Below are 15,865 nucleotides of genomic sequence, written 5' to 3' on the forward strand. Positions count from 1 at the left end.
AGGACAGACACAGGGTTGAGAGCAGTTCACTGTGGTTTCATTATGATATGATAATTACACCCAACGCCCGTCATCTCTCGTTTACCACTCGGCTCATTGGAGCCAAGCCAAGTCCTCACTCCTCTGTTACAGTTCAAACGTGAAATCGCTCAGTGTATGGGGCGTTTTTGTTTTTTTTCATTTTTTTTAGGCTAGAACTCAAAATACTGTTGAGGCAAAGTTCCTCTGACAGGGAGATCTGAGGAATTTCCTTTGTTAATGTTGAGAGGTGGTGGTTATACTGACAGCATAGCCAACACAAAGTTTGTCAGTTCGCCGTAGTTTGAATGCGACGCAACCGCAGGCAACTGAGGGGCAACTGAAACTGTGGTGGCTCGGCAAATTACCATTTCAAAGGGGAGTGACAGGCACCGCCAGTGTAGTAGTAGTAGTAGTGCTCCTGCTAAACATGACTTCATGACCGAGATATACTCTGCTAACAACACATGTTTAGTAACCAGAATGAGGGCTTTCTTTCACATACATAAATAAAAATTGGATTATCAAATCCCTGATTGTCAGACTTCCTGCTGAAATCCTAGAGTCCAAGACTTTTCCCTTAGATGCTGCTTTGAATCATTCTCATTTTTAACACAGAACATCATATTTATCATGCACTCAGCTTCATTTGACATTAAATTACAACCTGCAGATTTTCAAGCAAGTATGTAGCAGAGGAGAATACACAAATGCTTAAGATTGTATAACGACTCATAAGGAGAAAAATGTCAAATCTGTGATGCATAAAGTCTGATTTATTTTTCTTTGGGGTGAAATTTATTTTATTTGCTTTTTGGGGATATTCTACAGTTTGTGTTTCCACCTACCATCTTTTTTCCAGCTATTAAAGTGTTATTGTCATGTCATAACGCCCCTTTTCTTCCTGTGTTTTGCAGCTGGGACAACTTACATCTTCGGGCGAGGCGGAGCCCTCATCACATATACCTGGCCACCCAATGACCGGCCGAGCACACGGGCAGACCGGCTGGCAGTGGGCTTCAGCACGCAGCTGAAGGAGGCTATTCTGGTCAGGGTGGAGAGTGCCAAGGGACTGGGAGACTACCTGGAGCTGCACATAGTAAGATACTGCCTTGGGGATCGTGATGGGGGATGAAATTATACAGGGATGGTAGAATACCACTGGGTACATTCAGTGAGATGAATCATTGAATTTCCTGGCCAGGGAACATGGAGCGACAAAAAAGTGGGGTGCAGGGAGTAGAACGAGAAATGGGAGATGAACCGGAGGTCATTGATGCAAAATAAGTACAATGAAAGGACAGAGGCACTTTGTTTTTGTGCAGTACTGTAGTTTAAAGAATGAAACTCTACACAAGATGACACTGTACATCTATGTTGGCATGGAATGGCATATTGTAGGCTGGTAAAAATACAATATAATATGTATGTAGGATTCCAGGTGCATTGCAGGGTTTAAAGGATCATTTAGATTTATGTTGTTACTTGGATTTTTGTTGTTGTTGTTGTTGTGTTGGTTATAATTTCTGTTGTTTACACCTGTTGCAATGCGCTTCTAAATCTCAGGAATTAATTCAGCAAATATATTGTGATCTGAATGATATCCAAAACTAAAAAAAAATGTGGTTGTAATGAGTGGGAATAATCCTTTAAGGTTGGACTTTTGAGGTTTTAAAAGTGCTGAGGAATACGAAGGCATTGCTCTGCTGTTTTGCATATTTAAACCTGGACAGCCGACTGGTCTAAATGTTGAGGAATTTAGATTTTTGGTGTGTAGCACTTGCCAGGGTCACTGAGAGGAATCAGTGTGTGCAGTGTCCAGAAAATGACTAATCACGCTGCAGCATTTCTTTTTATCCCGTCAAACTAGCTATTACCCTCATTTCTGCTTTTATCGCTTTCATATGTTAGGCTTAAAGGTCATTTAAACCCACCTCTAATGATAACTTTAAATGGCAATTAAGGGACAGCAGGCATTTAAAAATGCATTTGCACAGTCGCTAATCGTCTCGTTGACCCCTGTGCTTCCTCTAGCCAATATTACATTCAAGGCTCATAGTCATGTTGATGGAGTGGTTTCTGTTAATTGCCCACAGGGACCACACCTGTAACTCTGATCCACACAACATGTTGCTGGAGTCGCACAACAAAACACTGTGTCCAGTCTAATATCGGAATGCCCTGCACTTCCTTTACACTCACTTAAAGTACTCAGTGATAAGACACCATCATTGTTATCTACACTTATCTACACTCTGCCATCTGCGCGAGTGGGTGTATGTGTGTGAGATCACACCACTCCAACATCCCCGTGACCCCAATTTGTTGGGGCCGCCCGTGCCTGCGAGCGACAGGAACATGGTTGACCCCGGGTCACTTCTCATCCAGTGCTCCGTAAACTGAGAGTGACAGAGGGAGGGATGATGGGAAAGAGAGAGGGGTAGGTGAAAGAGTATAGAGGGAGCAGAGATGGTGAACACACCAAGTGGGTCAAGGCCAATTTGAATGCTCAAAACATTAGCGGTAAATAATGATAATGACTGTAATTATGAAAGATTACAATTGTAAATGCAACAGACACAACAAATGATGATGGGGTTGGAGTGGGGACGCAGCAAAGTTCATCTGCGGCAACTTTGAACTCTAAAGGGTCATTTTCTGTAACTTGTAGTAATATTTCTGCAGCTTTTTAATATTCAAAAGGTTGTTAGGAGAGAGTTACAAACTAATTAAACAGTGTGCCATAGAAATATCAATAGAAAACCGTAGATCAACACCTATGTATCTCACCATACAGAAGTCTTTAGTTTTTTTGCCCAGGTTTTCTGCATTCACTCAAAAACTGGAAATAAATAGAATTTACTTGTGGTGTGTGCAGCATTGAAAATTTATTTGACAAATTACAATTAATTACTAATTTCTTATCATAACCATCAGGCCTCACTGTAAACACTGGAACTCTTCTAACCTGAAAGAGGTGTTTTTTTGTTGAAGCTTTTGACTGTATGTTCTGAGGATTATTTAGGCTAACACAACACTGTTCCTGTAATGACAGGCTGCTGTTGAATTTTTGAATATAATCTTTTAAGCTATAAGCTCAGCAACAAAATTCGATTTGCCTCCTTTATATTTGGGTGTGGCAATACATCTCGGATGCACATATCTGAACACTTTGGGGAATACAAATGTATCCTTATAGTTACACGCAGCTAGAGGTTGGTGAGGTAAAGTCTTTTTTTTCTTTTTGCAATTTCGTTGAACTGATCCTTTAACTTGGATTCAACTTTGTGCAGAGTTTTAAGTGAACCATGGTGCATTTGTTTTTTATTCTAACCTGAAGGAATGACTCCTCACTGTTTATCTCAGCCTGCTCATGATCCCTCATCAGTCATTCTTTTGCTTGCTCTTCTCTCAAGTGCATATTCTCTATCTAACTTCTGTGTCTTTCATTTACTCCCTCATTCCCTCATGTCTGGCCCATTCATTCTCACTTTCTCTCCCTCACACACACACATCAGTGGCTCCGACACACCAGCCCGGCGCCTCTGCTCCCATTGCAATTACATTTCATTTGCTGCCGTTCCTCCCGAGTCGCTCCCCTAAATGACTCTGTTCAGCCCGTGGTGGGTGTTTTGGTCCTGTTAATTATGCCTGTCTCTCTTTGAGGGGAGAGGTACAGGCAAATTAAACCTACGAGCCGTTGCCCCATATCATCCCACCTGATGGGGGCCTCACGGACCCAATCAAAGTACAAAATAGCTCTGGAAAATAGCTTCAAACGGTGATGGTGGCCTCCAGGTGCAATACCTGGGGCCTTATTCGTTGGCTTTGGCTAGTGGTTAAAAAATAGCATTTCACTTTTCATTTCAGGTTGACTTGTTCCATTAACTCTAATGGGATTATACAAATCCTAATCCCAAATGACATATCTGAGCGTTGACATGCACAGTCCTACAAATATGCATTGTTTTGTTGTTGTTGGATTTCTGAGGTTTGAGATCATCAATTACTCATGAAGCAATTAATTCATGGTAATGTTAAGATAATGGCTTTTCCAAATCTGTATCATTAAATCAGCGGTCCAGAGACTTAGATCGCAACCATTTCTTGTTACTACAAGAAATGACACAACACTGATGGATGTAGTCTCTGCCTTAGTAGAAATACTGGCACTGGTGGGCACAGCTGATAATAGCATGCCACCAGGATGTGATAGAACATTATTCCTTATCTCACACAAACCACCCGTCTCTTTTTATACCCTTCTTCCTCTACCAGGTCTTCTTCTCTTTCATGCCACTCCCCTCCTTTCCATTTGTGTCCATTTACCTGACAGAGGGCCTGACATCACTCACTACATCTTCCTGACATGCTTTCATCAGGTCCTGGGGTAGGAGATGTAAAGTCAGGGCTGTGGGATAATGTGCTTAAACTAAATCGGCTGACTGCGACTGCTTTAAAAAAAGGACATAACATGTCCTCATAAGACCTTGTTTCTTGCATCTCCCTAATTATTTACTGAGGGTGTGTCTGAAAGTGCGGCAAAGTTGGCTAGTAGGCTTTGAAATACATTATCTGGAAAATGCCATAGGAATGAGTCATTGCTGAGCAGACCAAGCATGACTGTGCATATTGCTGTTGCAGTGCAGTATTGCATATGTCTATAAAGATTCTCTGTCATCTGGGTCAGAGAAGTAGTGGTAAACAGAAAACATCTGGATTAGTTTTCGAGTCCTCAGACTTCATCAGTTCTACTGACTGGTGTGGAGTTCCTCTGTATTTAATCACCCAGGGAAGTTAAATACCATATAACTCCCCAAGAGTCAGTGAAACTAATTAAGCCCCTTATGAATGGCAAAAGAATTTCAAGAATTCTCAGTAATTCCAGTTACCTTTCACTCACTGTGCTCATAATATGTCAGTATGTCGTTGCTAAATTTGGAAGCTCTCAAAGGTTGCATCGTTTGTACTAGCAACTGTTTTTGTGATAGGTTGTTGGTATTATATGTCACATTGGTCTAGCCGCTGAGATATTAATGTCTATCCTGTCTAGTTCATCATATTTTCATTCAATAGACATTGCTGTTGTGCTGAAATGACAAGCAAGACCTAGAGCTCACAGCTTCAGTTTTCTTTGCTGGGATTATAGTGTGGAAACCCTGTTCACATTAACCTTGGGTGGACCAATGAGCCACCAGTTGAGGTGCCTAAGTGTTATGATGATGAAGTCAAGTGTTTTTCTTTCCAAATGTAGCTGTATCTGTGGTAGAGCACATATGATGATTCAATCACAAAACGTTAATAACTTCTCCAGTAGTTTTAAAATGAACCCGAGATCTACGCCCATTTGGATGCAAAAACTGGAAAGGATTATTTATGGCGAGTAGCCAGACCGATAAATTCATGTAGTGATTTTGGTATTTGGTGCTATTCCCAGATTTTTTTCACCGTCAGTCAGAATTTAATTGATTGCCAAATGAGTTTTCACACAGTGGAAATTTGTATTTATAGTGGTGCATAACAATCAAAAAAGAAAGAGAGAAAAAAAAAAGGAAAGCGCCATGTTCGATGTGATTAGTTCACAGATGTACAGTATAAAATGATAGAGCCCATATTAATGTGTTGTGTAGACCTCAAGACCTTGTTCATGGACCTTAGTCAGGTGTCATCACATAACCCGAGTAAAGGAACTCAGTTAAGTCATAACTTCCAGTTATATACACACACTTGATGAGATATTTTCTTCATTTGCCTGTTTACCAGTTGTTTGCTGTTACAGTTTTATTCCGGAGTTCTGTGAACACTAAAATGACGGTCCAAGGCTCTTTGGTAAAGCAACGACAGCGGAGCAAATTCCACCAGCTGTCAGTTGGTGGGCCTTGAATGTAGAGTATTCACCACAGATGTGTGTCTCTGAGGGGAAGAATAAATCTCCACATTCAAGTGGATATAAAGTTTTTATGAGTTTAGTACAAGTGGAATCAGCAGTGTAAGTAAAATGTATGACAAAAATGACATTGATTCATTATTTGGATATTTCACTTTCCATGAAATAGCCTGTGGTTTCACTTCCCAAAACATGGACTAAATTGGAAAACAGACAACTTTTACTTCTTAAATGACAATTCCATTTCCTTTGACTTAGTAGACAGGATGTCCCCCAGTAGTTATGATGTTTTTCACAGGATGTTACTTCTACAGAGGTTTAAATTTTTTTTTTTTTTTAATAAAAACGGGTCATTTGGGAGTACAGGACATCATTTTTTGCCAATCTTCATGACATTTCCACCATCAGGGCCGGGGGTGTTAGATTCAGGGAATGAAGGCTACTGACAGATATGGAAGCGGGCTGATAGCTAAATCTCCCATCTGTGGCTGCTGGAAAAGGTAGATGTCCTTGCAAGACCTTGGAAGCCAGTCAGAGAAATAAACAGGTTAGAGTTTAGATTTTTTTTTTTTTTTTTTTTTAAAGAGATTGGTATTACTTTTTTGTTTCTGCCAATCACCACTTTAAAACAATATGTCATCAACATCACTTTAAATTTGCAAATAGTCTCGTGCCTTTACTTTATGGCACAACATACAGTTATGCCAGTTCATAACTGTTTTTAGGTTAGGAGAATGGAATTCACTTGCTACACCAAAACCCTGGCCAAAGTGTTAGAATTTAAACTATATAGTCTTGTGTAGCTTGTTCAGTACATCTAATTATATCTGCCTGTGGTTTATAGTTACACTTCAGCAGTTGTAATCAAATTGACATACTTGCAGAACAGATTTTTAAGCAGGTGATTCAGTTTTTCAGTCGGTCCATCAGTCAGTTTGAGGGTTGTATGGATTCACACTCCTCCTGTCTTAGTTTTACCAGACTGAGAGTGAAAGCTTCTGTTGGCAGTCATCTGTGATTCCCCACAGTCATTTATCAGTGCAAACAAAGTACTCGATTCTATTGTTTTGTGCTGACTTGACAGTCTGAGTTTGTCTTTTTTTTTTTCCTGCACAAAAACATTGGCAATTTGAAAACTGGGCATTTGAGAAGTGTTGTCTTTCATTCCAGCTTGGCTAGAAAACCGTCTGCTTGTCCAGCTCGGTGCTACGCCATCCATGCTATCTGGCTCAGGTGACTGCACTGCAGGCAGCCCACCCAACCAGTGTGGTAAACAACTGAGGAAAAACAAATTTAAGAGGCTGTCAGAAAGTGCTTGCTGAATATAACATAGAGGATATGGCTTGTCTAGAGGGGCTGCACTGAGCTTTAACATTCTGACTCACCAGAAATTAATAGAAATGACCATGCAGGTTGAGAAGTAATATTCCTTGCTTAAGACTGTTAAAATTTGGAGTCCTTTTTTTGTAGCTGTTTCTACTTAAGGCAATAAATGCAGTGGCAAATTAGGGTTATTTGTTATGCACAGAGAGATGAGTCCTTAATGAAGAAAGGAGCAAATATTAGAGCCATTCTCTTCATGAGCCACTCATAAACTTTCTAAATGGCCAGACAGATGGCTGAATAAAGTTGTAGCAGTTTAGATGCACCTTTCAAACTTACTTACGCATTTTTTTTTATATATTTTTTTTTAGAGATGTCTGTTTGTGTTTATTGCCGCTCTCGTGTCGCTGTCATTACATTTACAGCTGGCAAGTTGTTGCACTAACTGCTCTGTGGGAAGTGTCTCATCTGCAGTTATGGGCCGGTGCACAGTGCACAGCGGGCCTCCCCAAGTACCTTCATCACTGGCTGTCCGGGGCCGGGCTCATAGCATTAAATAAGGGCTGCCTCTGATTACCCGTTAGGGAGCCATCGTTCACCACAACTGTCTACTTTGAGCTAAGGCAGAGAGGGAGGAAGTTGCGGGTGGGATAGCACCAGAGACATGGCAATATTTCCTCCTCTTGACCCCACCCTTACCCCTCTCCCAGCATGTGACAAATGCTGACTGAGAAAGGAATAAAGCAGAACAGCACAACCGGGCCTTTGGGTTTCTGTACACAGGCATTTGTGGCCAATACACGTGTGGATCTGACTTCATTAGCTTCACCGTGATCTGTTATTCCTCTCACTGCTGGCTAATGAGAGGAACAGTCTTTTACCACCACATTGGCTTTTTGTTTTTCGCTTTTACTTTCTGAAGACCACAGGTTATCTGTCAAGGGTTTTAAACCAGCAACTGTTTAATTATGGGTTGAAAAATATGATCTGACAGGCGACAGCAGCCGGGGATAAGATGAGTGGTGAGGAGAACAGGGTGGATGGAGAGCTTTCGGAGTGCAGTGGGGAGCTAAGAGATGCTGGCGTCAGATGAAGGCAGATGGTGATGCGGATAAAACTGTCAGGGAGAGGCAGAAGCTTTTATCCTCCACTCCCCACCCCCAGTAACACACACACACTTATAGCCACACACAGAATGCCTTTACTCCTAACTAGCTGTCGGTCGCACACAGAGTCACTACCTGCTCTCAGGTTCCAGCTAGAGTTGCACACAGATACATTTGCAAGGACACCTTGACAAGTATGATTAGACCTCGTACACACTTTAATACATGCATTATTCCAATGTACAAGGCCAGCCCTACACACTCTCCCCCGCACATTGTAATTTTCTTATTTATAACTCCCTCCCCTCCCGTCCCCCATAATTCCTCCTTTTAAACAGGTGTCAGATCCGCAACTTCCTCTCCATCTTGTCAAGGGGGTAAAAAAGCCAAACATGTGGGCAGGGATGGAGGGATGAACCGTGGAGAGCGATTGAGGAAAAAAGGGAGGCATTGCTTTTGATGAATGCAACTGCCTCGCAAAGGGGAGCGTGGGCCGCCGTCAGTAATGAGATTGGGTCCTGGTGAGTTTGGCAGGGTCTCCCTCCTCAACCAGTGGTAGCCTGACAGCATATCGATTAATCCTTCCCTTCTGCATCACTAATTAATTGTCCCCGTGAGCGGAGGTGAGGCATGGCGTGAGTTGAAAGGAGGCAGGGCCAGATTCTACATTAGAAATCTCATAATGGGTGGCCAATTTTGGATTGGGAAGGGGATTATGATCTTCCTATAAAGAAGATTGGAACATTTCAAGTCCAACATTTATCTATACATTTGACTGGTGATGCTGGTAATGGGCAGCATGGCTTTAAATGCTGCTTGAGAGTTCTGATTCAGATCAGTCTGTCTAAAATGTTAAATGTCTTTAAATGATGCTCTGCAGATCCCAGCAGTAACTCAATACTGCTGAAGTGAACAGTGCTATGTGGCTTTTTTAATTTGTCAGATCTAAATGTAAATTACCTGATCTTTTATTTTCTTAAATGCACAACACAAATTAAAGTGTACATCTACTCTGAATCAGATACTGTTGTAAAGTCCTGGGTGACTCTACTGGACTGAAACATCTCCAGTTTGGCCACACCCCAAACGGTAATATGAGAACACACAGAGCTGTTTTGCCTTTGACAACTGATGAAAAAGCACTGGTGCTGACATCACTGAATGATATGTGGTTAGAGGCGTGATGTGATTAGAAAACTACGCGGAGAGGAGCAGCTGCTGTAATAGTGTTGATTTACTCTTGAAAAAGATGTACTCAGGAAACACGGATGAAATTACATCGATCTTAAAAGTAGATCTCACCAGCTGATCTGCAACCATGCTGCAAGCTAAGAGGACATCGATATGGTTTACTACACTTTAGCCTAAGTGAGTCCACAAAAAGAAAGCAATACATTACAGTGGAGTAAATTGGCAGATGCTTCCCTCCAAAGTGACTTACAAATTGTAGGCAATTTGGGGTTTAGTGCCTTGTTAAAGGACACTTGACATGTGAACAGGAACTTGGGCTCAAATCCAACGAACATTTTGGTAGATCACTTTAATAATTCTCATATAACTTTACTCTGACAAAGTAGTTGGTAAAAACAGGTTAGCAGTAGCCCTTTGTCAATTACTGTTTTTTTTACTTTGTCTTTAACAATTAAAACACACCTGTATTATTGGAACCAACTAATGATAAGTCCATAAAAACATAACAGTTTTGCTAACAAGGTGCCCTCAATTATCTTCACTGCCAATAGGTCACTGTACTTGTAGCTCACGCTGGCTATGTATCCTGTGAGAGCAAAGTAGAAGATGTGTTTTCCCGATCAATAAGCTATTACAGTCCAGGAGTAGGCCTGTCTGTATGGTTCCAGTCCTGCCTTTAATGATTACCTGGGAAGGCAAAACTACCCTGTTTCCATTCTATATTGTCCGTCTGCCAACTTCCATTCTTCCTCTTGTCTACCCTTTGTCTTCTGTCTGCATACTTCAAGTGTACACGCAGTAAGTATGACTGCTCAGGATCTGTGCGATCTAAGATGATGCATGTGTTTTATTTTGATCAGTTTCCCACACAAATTATGTCATCAGCAGTGTGATACATTGCACTGACACTTTCGTCTTTATTGCTCATGTCGTATTATTTAAGAGGGAAGCATTTCACGTTTGTTGTGCGTGTGTTTAATCTTGAAGGGTAGAATATAACTCATTAAGTCAGACGTGGAAGGGGTCAAAATACAACTGTATGAATCAAATGAAACCTAAAGAAAATGTGCAGCTGGGCCCCATTGTCCCACTGCTCTATGAAAGAGTTGTAAGACGGACAGACAGACAGGCAGGTAGATAGATACACACACAGACAGACAGACAGACAGATAGATAGATAGATAGATAGATAGATGGACTTTATTGATCCCGCAAGGGGAAATTGTTTCGCTACAGCAGCACAGGTTACAAACATACAGACTAAAAGCAATCAAATTTACAGAATACAAATAGACGTAGTAAAATATATAATATAAAAATGTACAGCGCTGTAATACAATTACATCATATTGTCAATGATGGAGAGCAGATTTGGCCAAAGGTAAACTATTGTGCATGGAATGAGGAGGAAGATGGAAAGAGAAGGGGAGGGCAGAGAGAAAGTTAAGAAGATGTCAGAAGATAAAGAGAAATAAAAGGGAGAAAAGTAAATTGTTTAAGTCTACTTTGTGTTTTAGACATCCAGCCCTCATCTCCCTCAGGATGCACTTTAGCCAGGCCTCCCCACACTCTCTGCAATAAGCAGCAGGTCAGACAGGACGACCCATTTATTCAACACAACACATCCTGACGCTCCTCATTACAAATGATGCCTTTATTTGCATTCTGATTCATCTACACCTACTGCTGCTGCTCCTTCCGCAGCAATTAAATATTCTCTGTGACTAATACACTCATTTTCTGTTGGAATGCTCAGGTGTCTTTACTATTCTGAATGGTCTCATTAAAACTTTTCTCTTTCATGATTAACTCATAATGCTGACACATGCATGAATTTTTAGAGTGGGTGCGACAACCTGAAACCAACAACACTTTCCTACATTGTATGCAGACTCCCAATTTTCCCAATTAACACCTTCCCTCAGCTTCTGCATTTGTCTTATAATTTTGTACTTATAATCATTGAAAGCTGTTAGCGTTTTATCCAACACTTTGTGGACTTTGGCTGACCCTCATGTCTTCTTTCCTCTTTGATTCATCGCCACGTCCTTATTACATCCTTGCCCTTTCCATGAAAGTTTGACGATTGACTTTCTGTACTGTTGGAATAAATCGTATGTCTTCTACTGATTGTAAAATCACTGAGTCAATGCCCCCCTTTAATATCTCAATCGACCAGCAAATGAGCATCCTACATCACATTTGGCCCACTTTCCGAGAGAAAAAATAATCTATAGCTTATTGCCTAAACAGGGTTTGTTGTGTTGTTGTGAGGAGAATCAGCCAAGCCCGACTTTTCTGTGGAGTCCAAAAACCTGCTTTGAACTTTTTCCACTCCTATCTTACAATGTTGGTCAGCTTAAGGCCCAAACACTGTTACCGAACCATCTCTCACATTTATCTCAGTGTACTTGTTGACTATCTTTGGTAGGCTGTTTCTTTGGTAGAATGAGAAATGGACTTATAAGACTGAGGGGAGAAAAAAGCAGAAGCTCCAGGGGTAGAGAGAGAAAGATGGACTGAGAACGTATCTGAGGCCACGAGAGGCAAAAAAGATGTTTACATCTGCTCATCCATGCAGAGCGCACATGTCTATGTTTCCAAGCCCCTCGGCGATGTACTCAAGGCAGAAATGATGAATGCATCTTTTCTCTGTTGCCACTCTCAACTTCGCAAACCCATCGACCATTCTGCTGTTGACGGACCAGGAAAAAAACTCTTCATTATTCAGTGCTCTTGTTGTTTTGAAAATGAATGCCATTAAGAATGAATGTGAGGAGCCTTCTGCATAAATTTGTTCTGAATTGAGAGGGAGGCTCTTAAAAAGCAACCAGTGTAGAGCAAAGATAAGAAGAACACTTTTTAAAACTGTAACTGCTTTTGAGGAGTAAAAAAGCTTTTAATAAACGCCAGCGTTCTGCAGTGTTACATTCCACACAACGTCCCCCTCCCGAGGATGAAAAAGAGCCAGCTGGTGGGGCCAGGAACACGGCAGTGCCTGCCATGATGCGTCTACAGTTTACTGAGTGTGTCGCAGCTTTAGGTCACTGTCAGTGTATATGCAACGACTGCTGTTTCATGCTTTTTGCGGGCGTGTTGGTAGTTGATGTGCACAGTTAACAGGCCGAGCATATTGAGTTCACTCACTGTAACTTCAGCAGTTGGCAATTGATTTTGCTTGCCTGAAGAGGGGTGATTAAAATGTGGACAAAGAGAGAGGGGGAGCTGGAAAAGAACAGTGCAAATTTAACACTCTGTTTTATGCAATTGAGATCATATTTTTGATCATTTTTGCCATCATGTCTGTCTGTTAAGATGACACTATTCTGATAAACATAGTTGCTGTGATCTGGGAGGATGCTGACATTACTATAACTGTGTAACATGGTACAAGGGTTGATAAAAAAAAAAAAAGTTCAGTGACTTTCTTGTGAACAGAGCAGCCCAGTCGTGCACAAACCAGAGGAAAGCAATAACTGTCTCGAGTAGTTACTCCAATCTTCATCAGCACCTGTGTTCCACATGTTTTCGTGAGCACTGGCATGTGCGCGTTTGTGATTTTGGGGAACACAAAGAAGTCGCAGGGAGACAAATCCGGTGAGTAGGGGTGGTGGGGAGCTGCGATTGTGTTGTTGCGGGTAAATTTGCACTTTTCCAACCCACTGTGGTTGTACAACTCAAACACCATTACACCAAAGTTCAGATCTTTTTAGGCGAAAGTCACTGTTGCTGATAGTCTGATCTCGGGGATCAATTCATGGTGAGGAGACCAATGAATGTCAAAGAAAACCTCCTTTCAGTCCTGATCTGACGTACCTTCCTCCATATTAGATAGTTATAATCTGCCTCTCTTTAAACCCAACTCCCACAAATGGCAAATTTGGCTGGGCTCAAGTCGGTGGTGAAAGCAGCATTGGTAAAAAAAAAAAAACATGTGTAATGCAGACGCTGATGTTGATCAAGTGACGTAATTTGGACTACTTACTCATGAAAGTTATTGCCTCCCCCTGCTCCATGCACATTAGTGTGCTGCACTCCATTCATGCACAACAGCAACAATCTCAGTTTTTTTAATCACACCTTGTAGAGGTCTATTGTGTCACTCCACAGCACTTTTTTAATCCTCAACCTGCCAACCTTTTCTGAAAGCTTCTAAGTCATAAACATTGGACGGATTTATACCAGCCATTCCATGAACAGAAAAACTGTGTGCACAACCACATTGATAATAGTAGGTCTAAACCGATTCAGTAATTTAATATATTAACTGTTATGAAGGATTAAATGGACAGTTTGGGTCATAATGGTACCATTTTGTTTTATTTTGGGTTTTTTCTTCCAAATACATTTGACTGTGTTTGTTTAGTCTGTCTGATTACTCATCACACTTCCCTCAGTGGATAAGTTTGTGGTGATTTCATTGTTTTCCCAAATCTCAACAATTTACCTGGTGATTCCAGAAACACTTTTACTCGTACAAATAGTTGCCAAAGAAAGAAAATAGTCATCATAATGGAATTTCCCTGAAAGGGCAAAAGTGGAGATGTCCTCCTATCCTTCACATTTAGCCCAATCACCCTCTTCCCTCTTTTCAATTTCCTCGCCTTTATGGGTCGAGGAGTAATTCACCAGTAATCCATCCTTACTGATACGGGTGACTGAGGTCTTAGCTCACTAAGCAGTCGACTGTCCCGTCTTTCTCTCTCCTTCCCCGAGAGATGAAATCCCGTTGTCAGACTGCCGATAACTGAAGCACGATGGGCCCCTGGGGTCGGTGCAAACATGTCGTAGACACCATCCTATGGATGTTCACTGCTGAATCTTTCATGCGCTATCACCTGGACGATAAGGAGCAAATAGGATTCGCTCACTGCAGCTGCTGTATTGCTTTGGTAAATCTGCTGTAAAGACCATTTTTTTGGTTGGATTTGAACAGAAGGCAGCATTCAGGGTTGAGACAGGGGGAAATAGAGAGTTAAATAAAGGAAGGATATAAAGAGCACGGTGTATTATGTTGAGCAGCAAATACAGTATGTACAAACAGATGTGTGTAGTTGTGTTGCTGGTGCATAATGATTTCCATACCAAAATCTCTTCTGTTTGGATTTTCACATATAAGATCGTATTTTCACTTTGTCCACCTGTCAGTTAGCAAGATAGTATGTATTCATTGACCATATCTTCTTTGGTATATTTTCTGTCTGTTTTGTGAAAATTGCTTGTGAATTTGATCAGAGCTGATACAGAAGGAACAGAAAAAACAATATACTGTAGCTGTCATTCACTTTGATTCATTCGGCTACCTTCTTTGTCTCACTCTTTTTCCTAGGAGGGGGGTCAGTTGGAGGGAAACACGCAAGGAGCTAAAACTGCAAATGGCTTTAACAAGCAAACCAGAAAAAGGCTTTTGTTTCCTTAAGCTCACATTCACAAGAACTGCGAATTGAAACCTGAAGAGGAAAGAGATCCTTTCTTTTGTGATACATTTAGCAGATGTGAAGAAAAAATCCCCCCAAAAAACAAAACACTGTGTCAGACTGAGAAAATTCAGAGAAGTCAGAATCAAGACAATTCTCAGGCTTGTTTATGCTCACTGAGCAGCACTGTGTCACATGTTCCCTTTCTTATATTTAGAGGAAGTAAAGCCGCAGGGGAGAAATCTTTAATAAGTGATTGAAGGATTGGTGCCATCATATTGCTTCTGCACAATTTAGGAGGAGAAGGAAGTTCATCATTAATTTATTAGCTCTTGCCGTTGGGACTTAGGTGTACCACTGTTTCTTAGGTTTATCTGATCGGGTTTGAGACAATCAGATGTCAAAATCAGTCATTTAGTAGCAACTGCTAGTGTTGTCATCAAGACCACGTAAACCGACACCAAGTCATGACCACGATCCAAAGACTTTCAGGTGTTGACACCAAGTCAAGACGAAGGCAGGGTGAGACAGAGTCGAGACCAGAACCAGACCGGTGCGAGTCCTACACATCAGGACACACTTATGATAAAATGTTGGACATGCAAACCATAGGCACTCCTCAAATTGATCTGAAAGATCCACCTACCTAAAAACACCAAAAGGAAAGAAATGAGGATTCCCCTTCATTTTGTTTACACAAATATGTGTGCGTATGGCAGGCATATCTCGCTATGTGGCAAATAGCAGGCAAGCAACTAAATTAGTAATCGTGCTTCCTTTCTAAGTGCCTATAAAAGTTTTAACATGACCTCAGCCATCTCATTAAGCGTTGCATTGCAGAATTTACATACTGATGTGTGTTTTCTTTTGGGTGCTGTTATGCAGATTAACTCTTTGTGGCTTAGGTTGCCAAATCTCATTGC

At 41.2% G+C, this 15,865-nt stretch overlaps 1 protein-coding gene across 1 annotated transcript in view; it reads left to right on the forward strand.

Moving 5' to 3' along the window:
* nrxn2b (neurexin 2b) overlaps window positions 1–15,865 on the forward strand; it is a 660,052-nt gene that overhangs the window by 552,032 nt on the left and 92,155 nt on the right. Inside the window, 1 exon segment of the mRNA XM_069715608.1 lies at window positions 936–1,117. Coding sequence (XP_069571709.1) covers window positions 936–1,117 — 182 coding nt within the window.

This window comes from Brachyistius frenatus, unplaced genomic scaffold (assembly GCF_029030835.1).
Source record: "Brachyistius frenatus isolate BFR_SWC_R1_liver_20210118 unplaced genomic scaffold, ASM2903083v1 Contig_145, whole genome shotgun sequence".
NCBI classification, from domain to species: domain Eukaryota; kingdom Metazoa; phylum Chordata; class Actinopteri; family Embiotocidae; genus Brachyistius; species Brachyistius frenatus.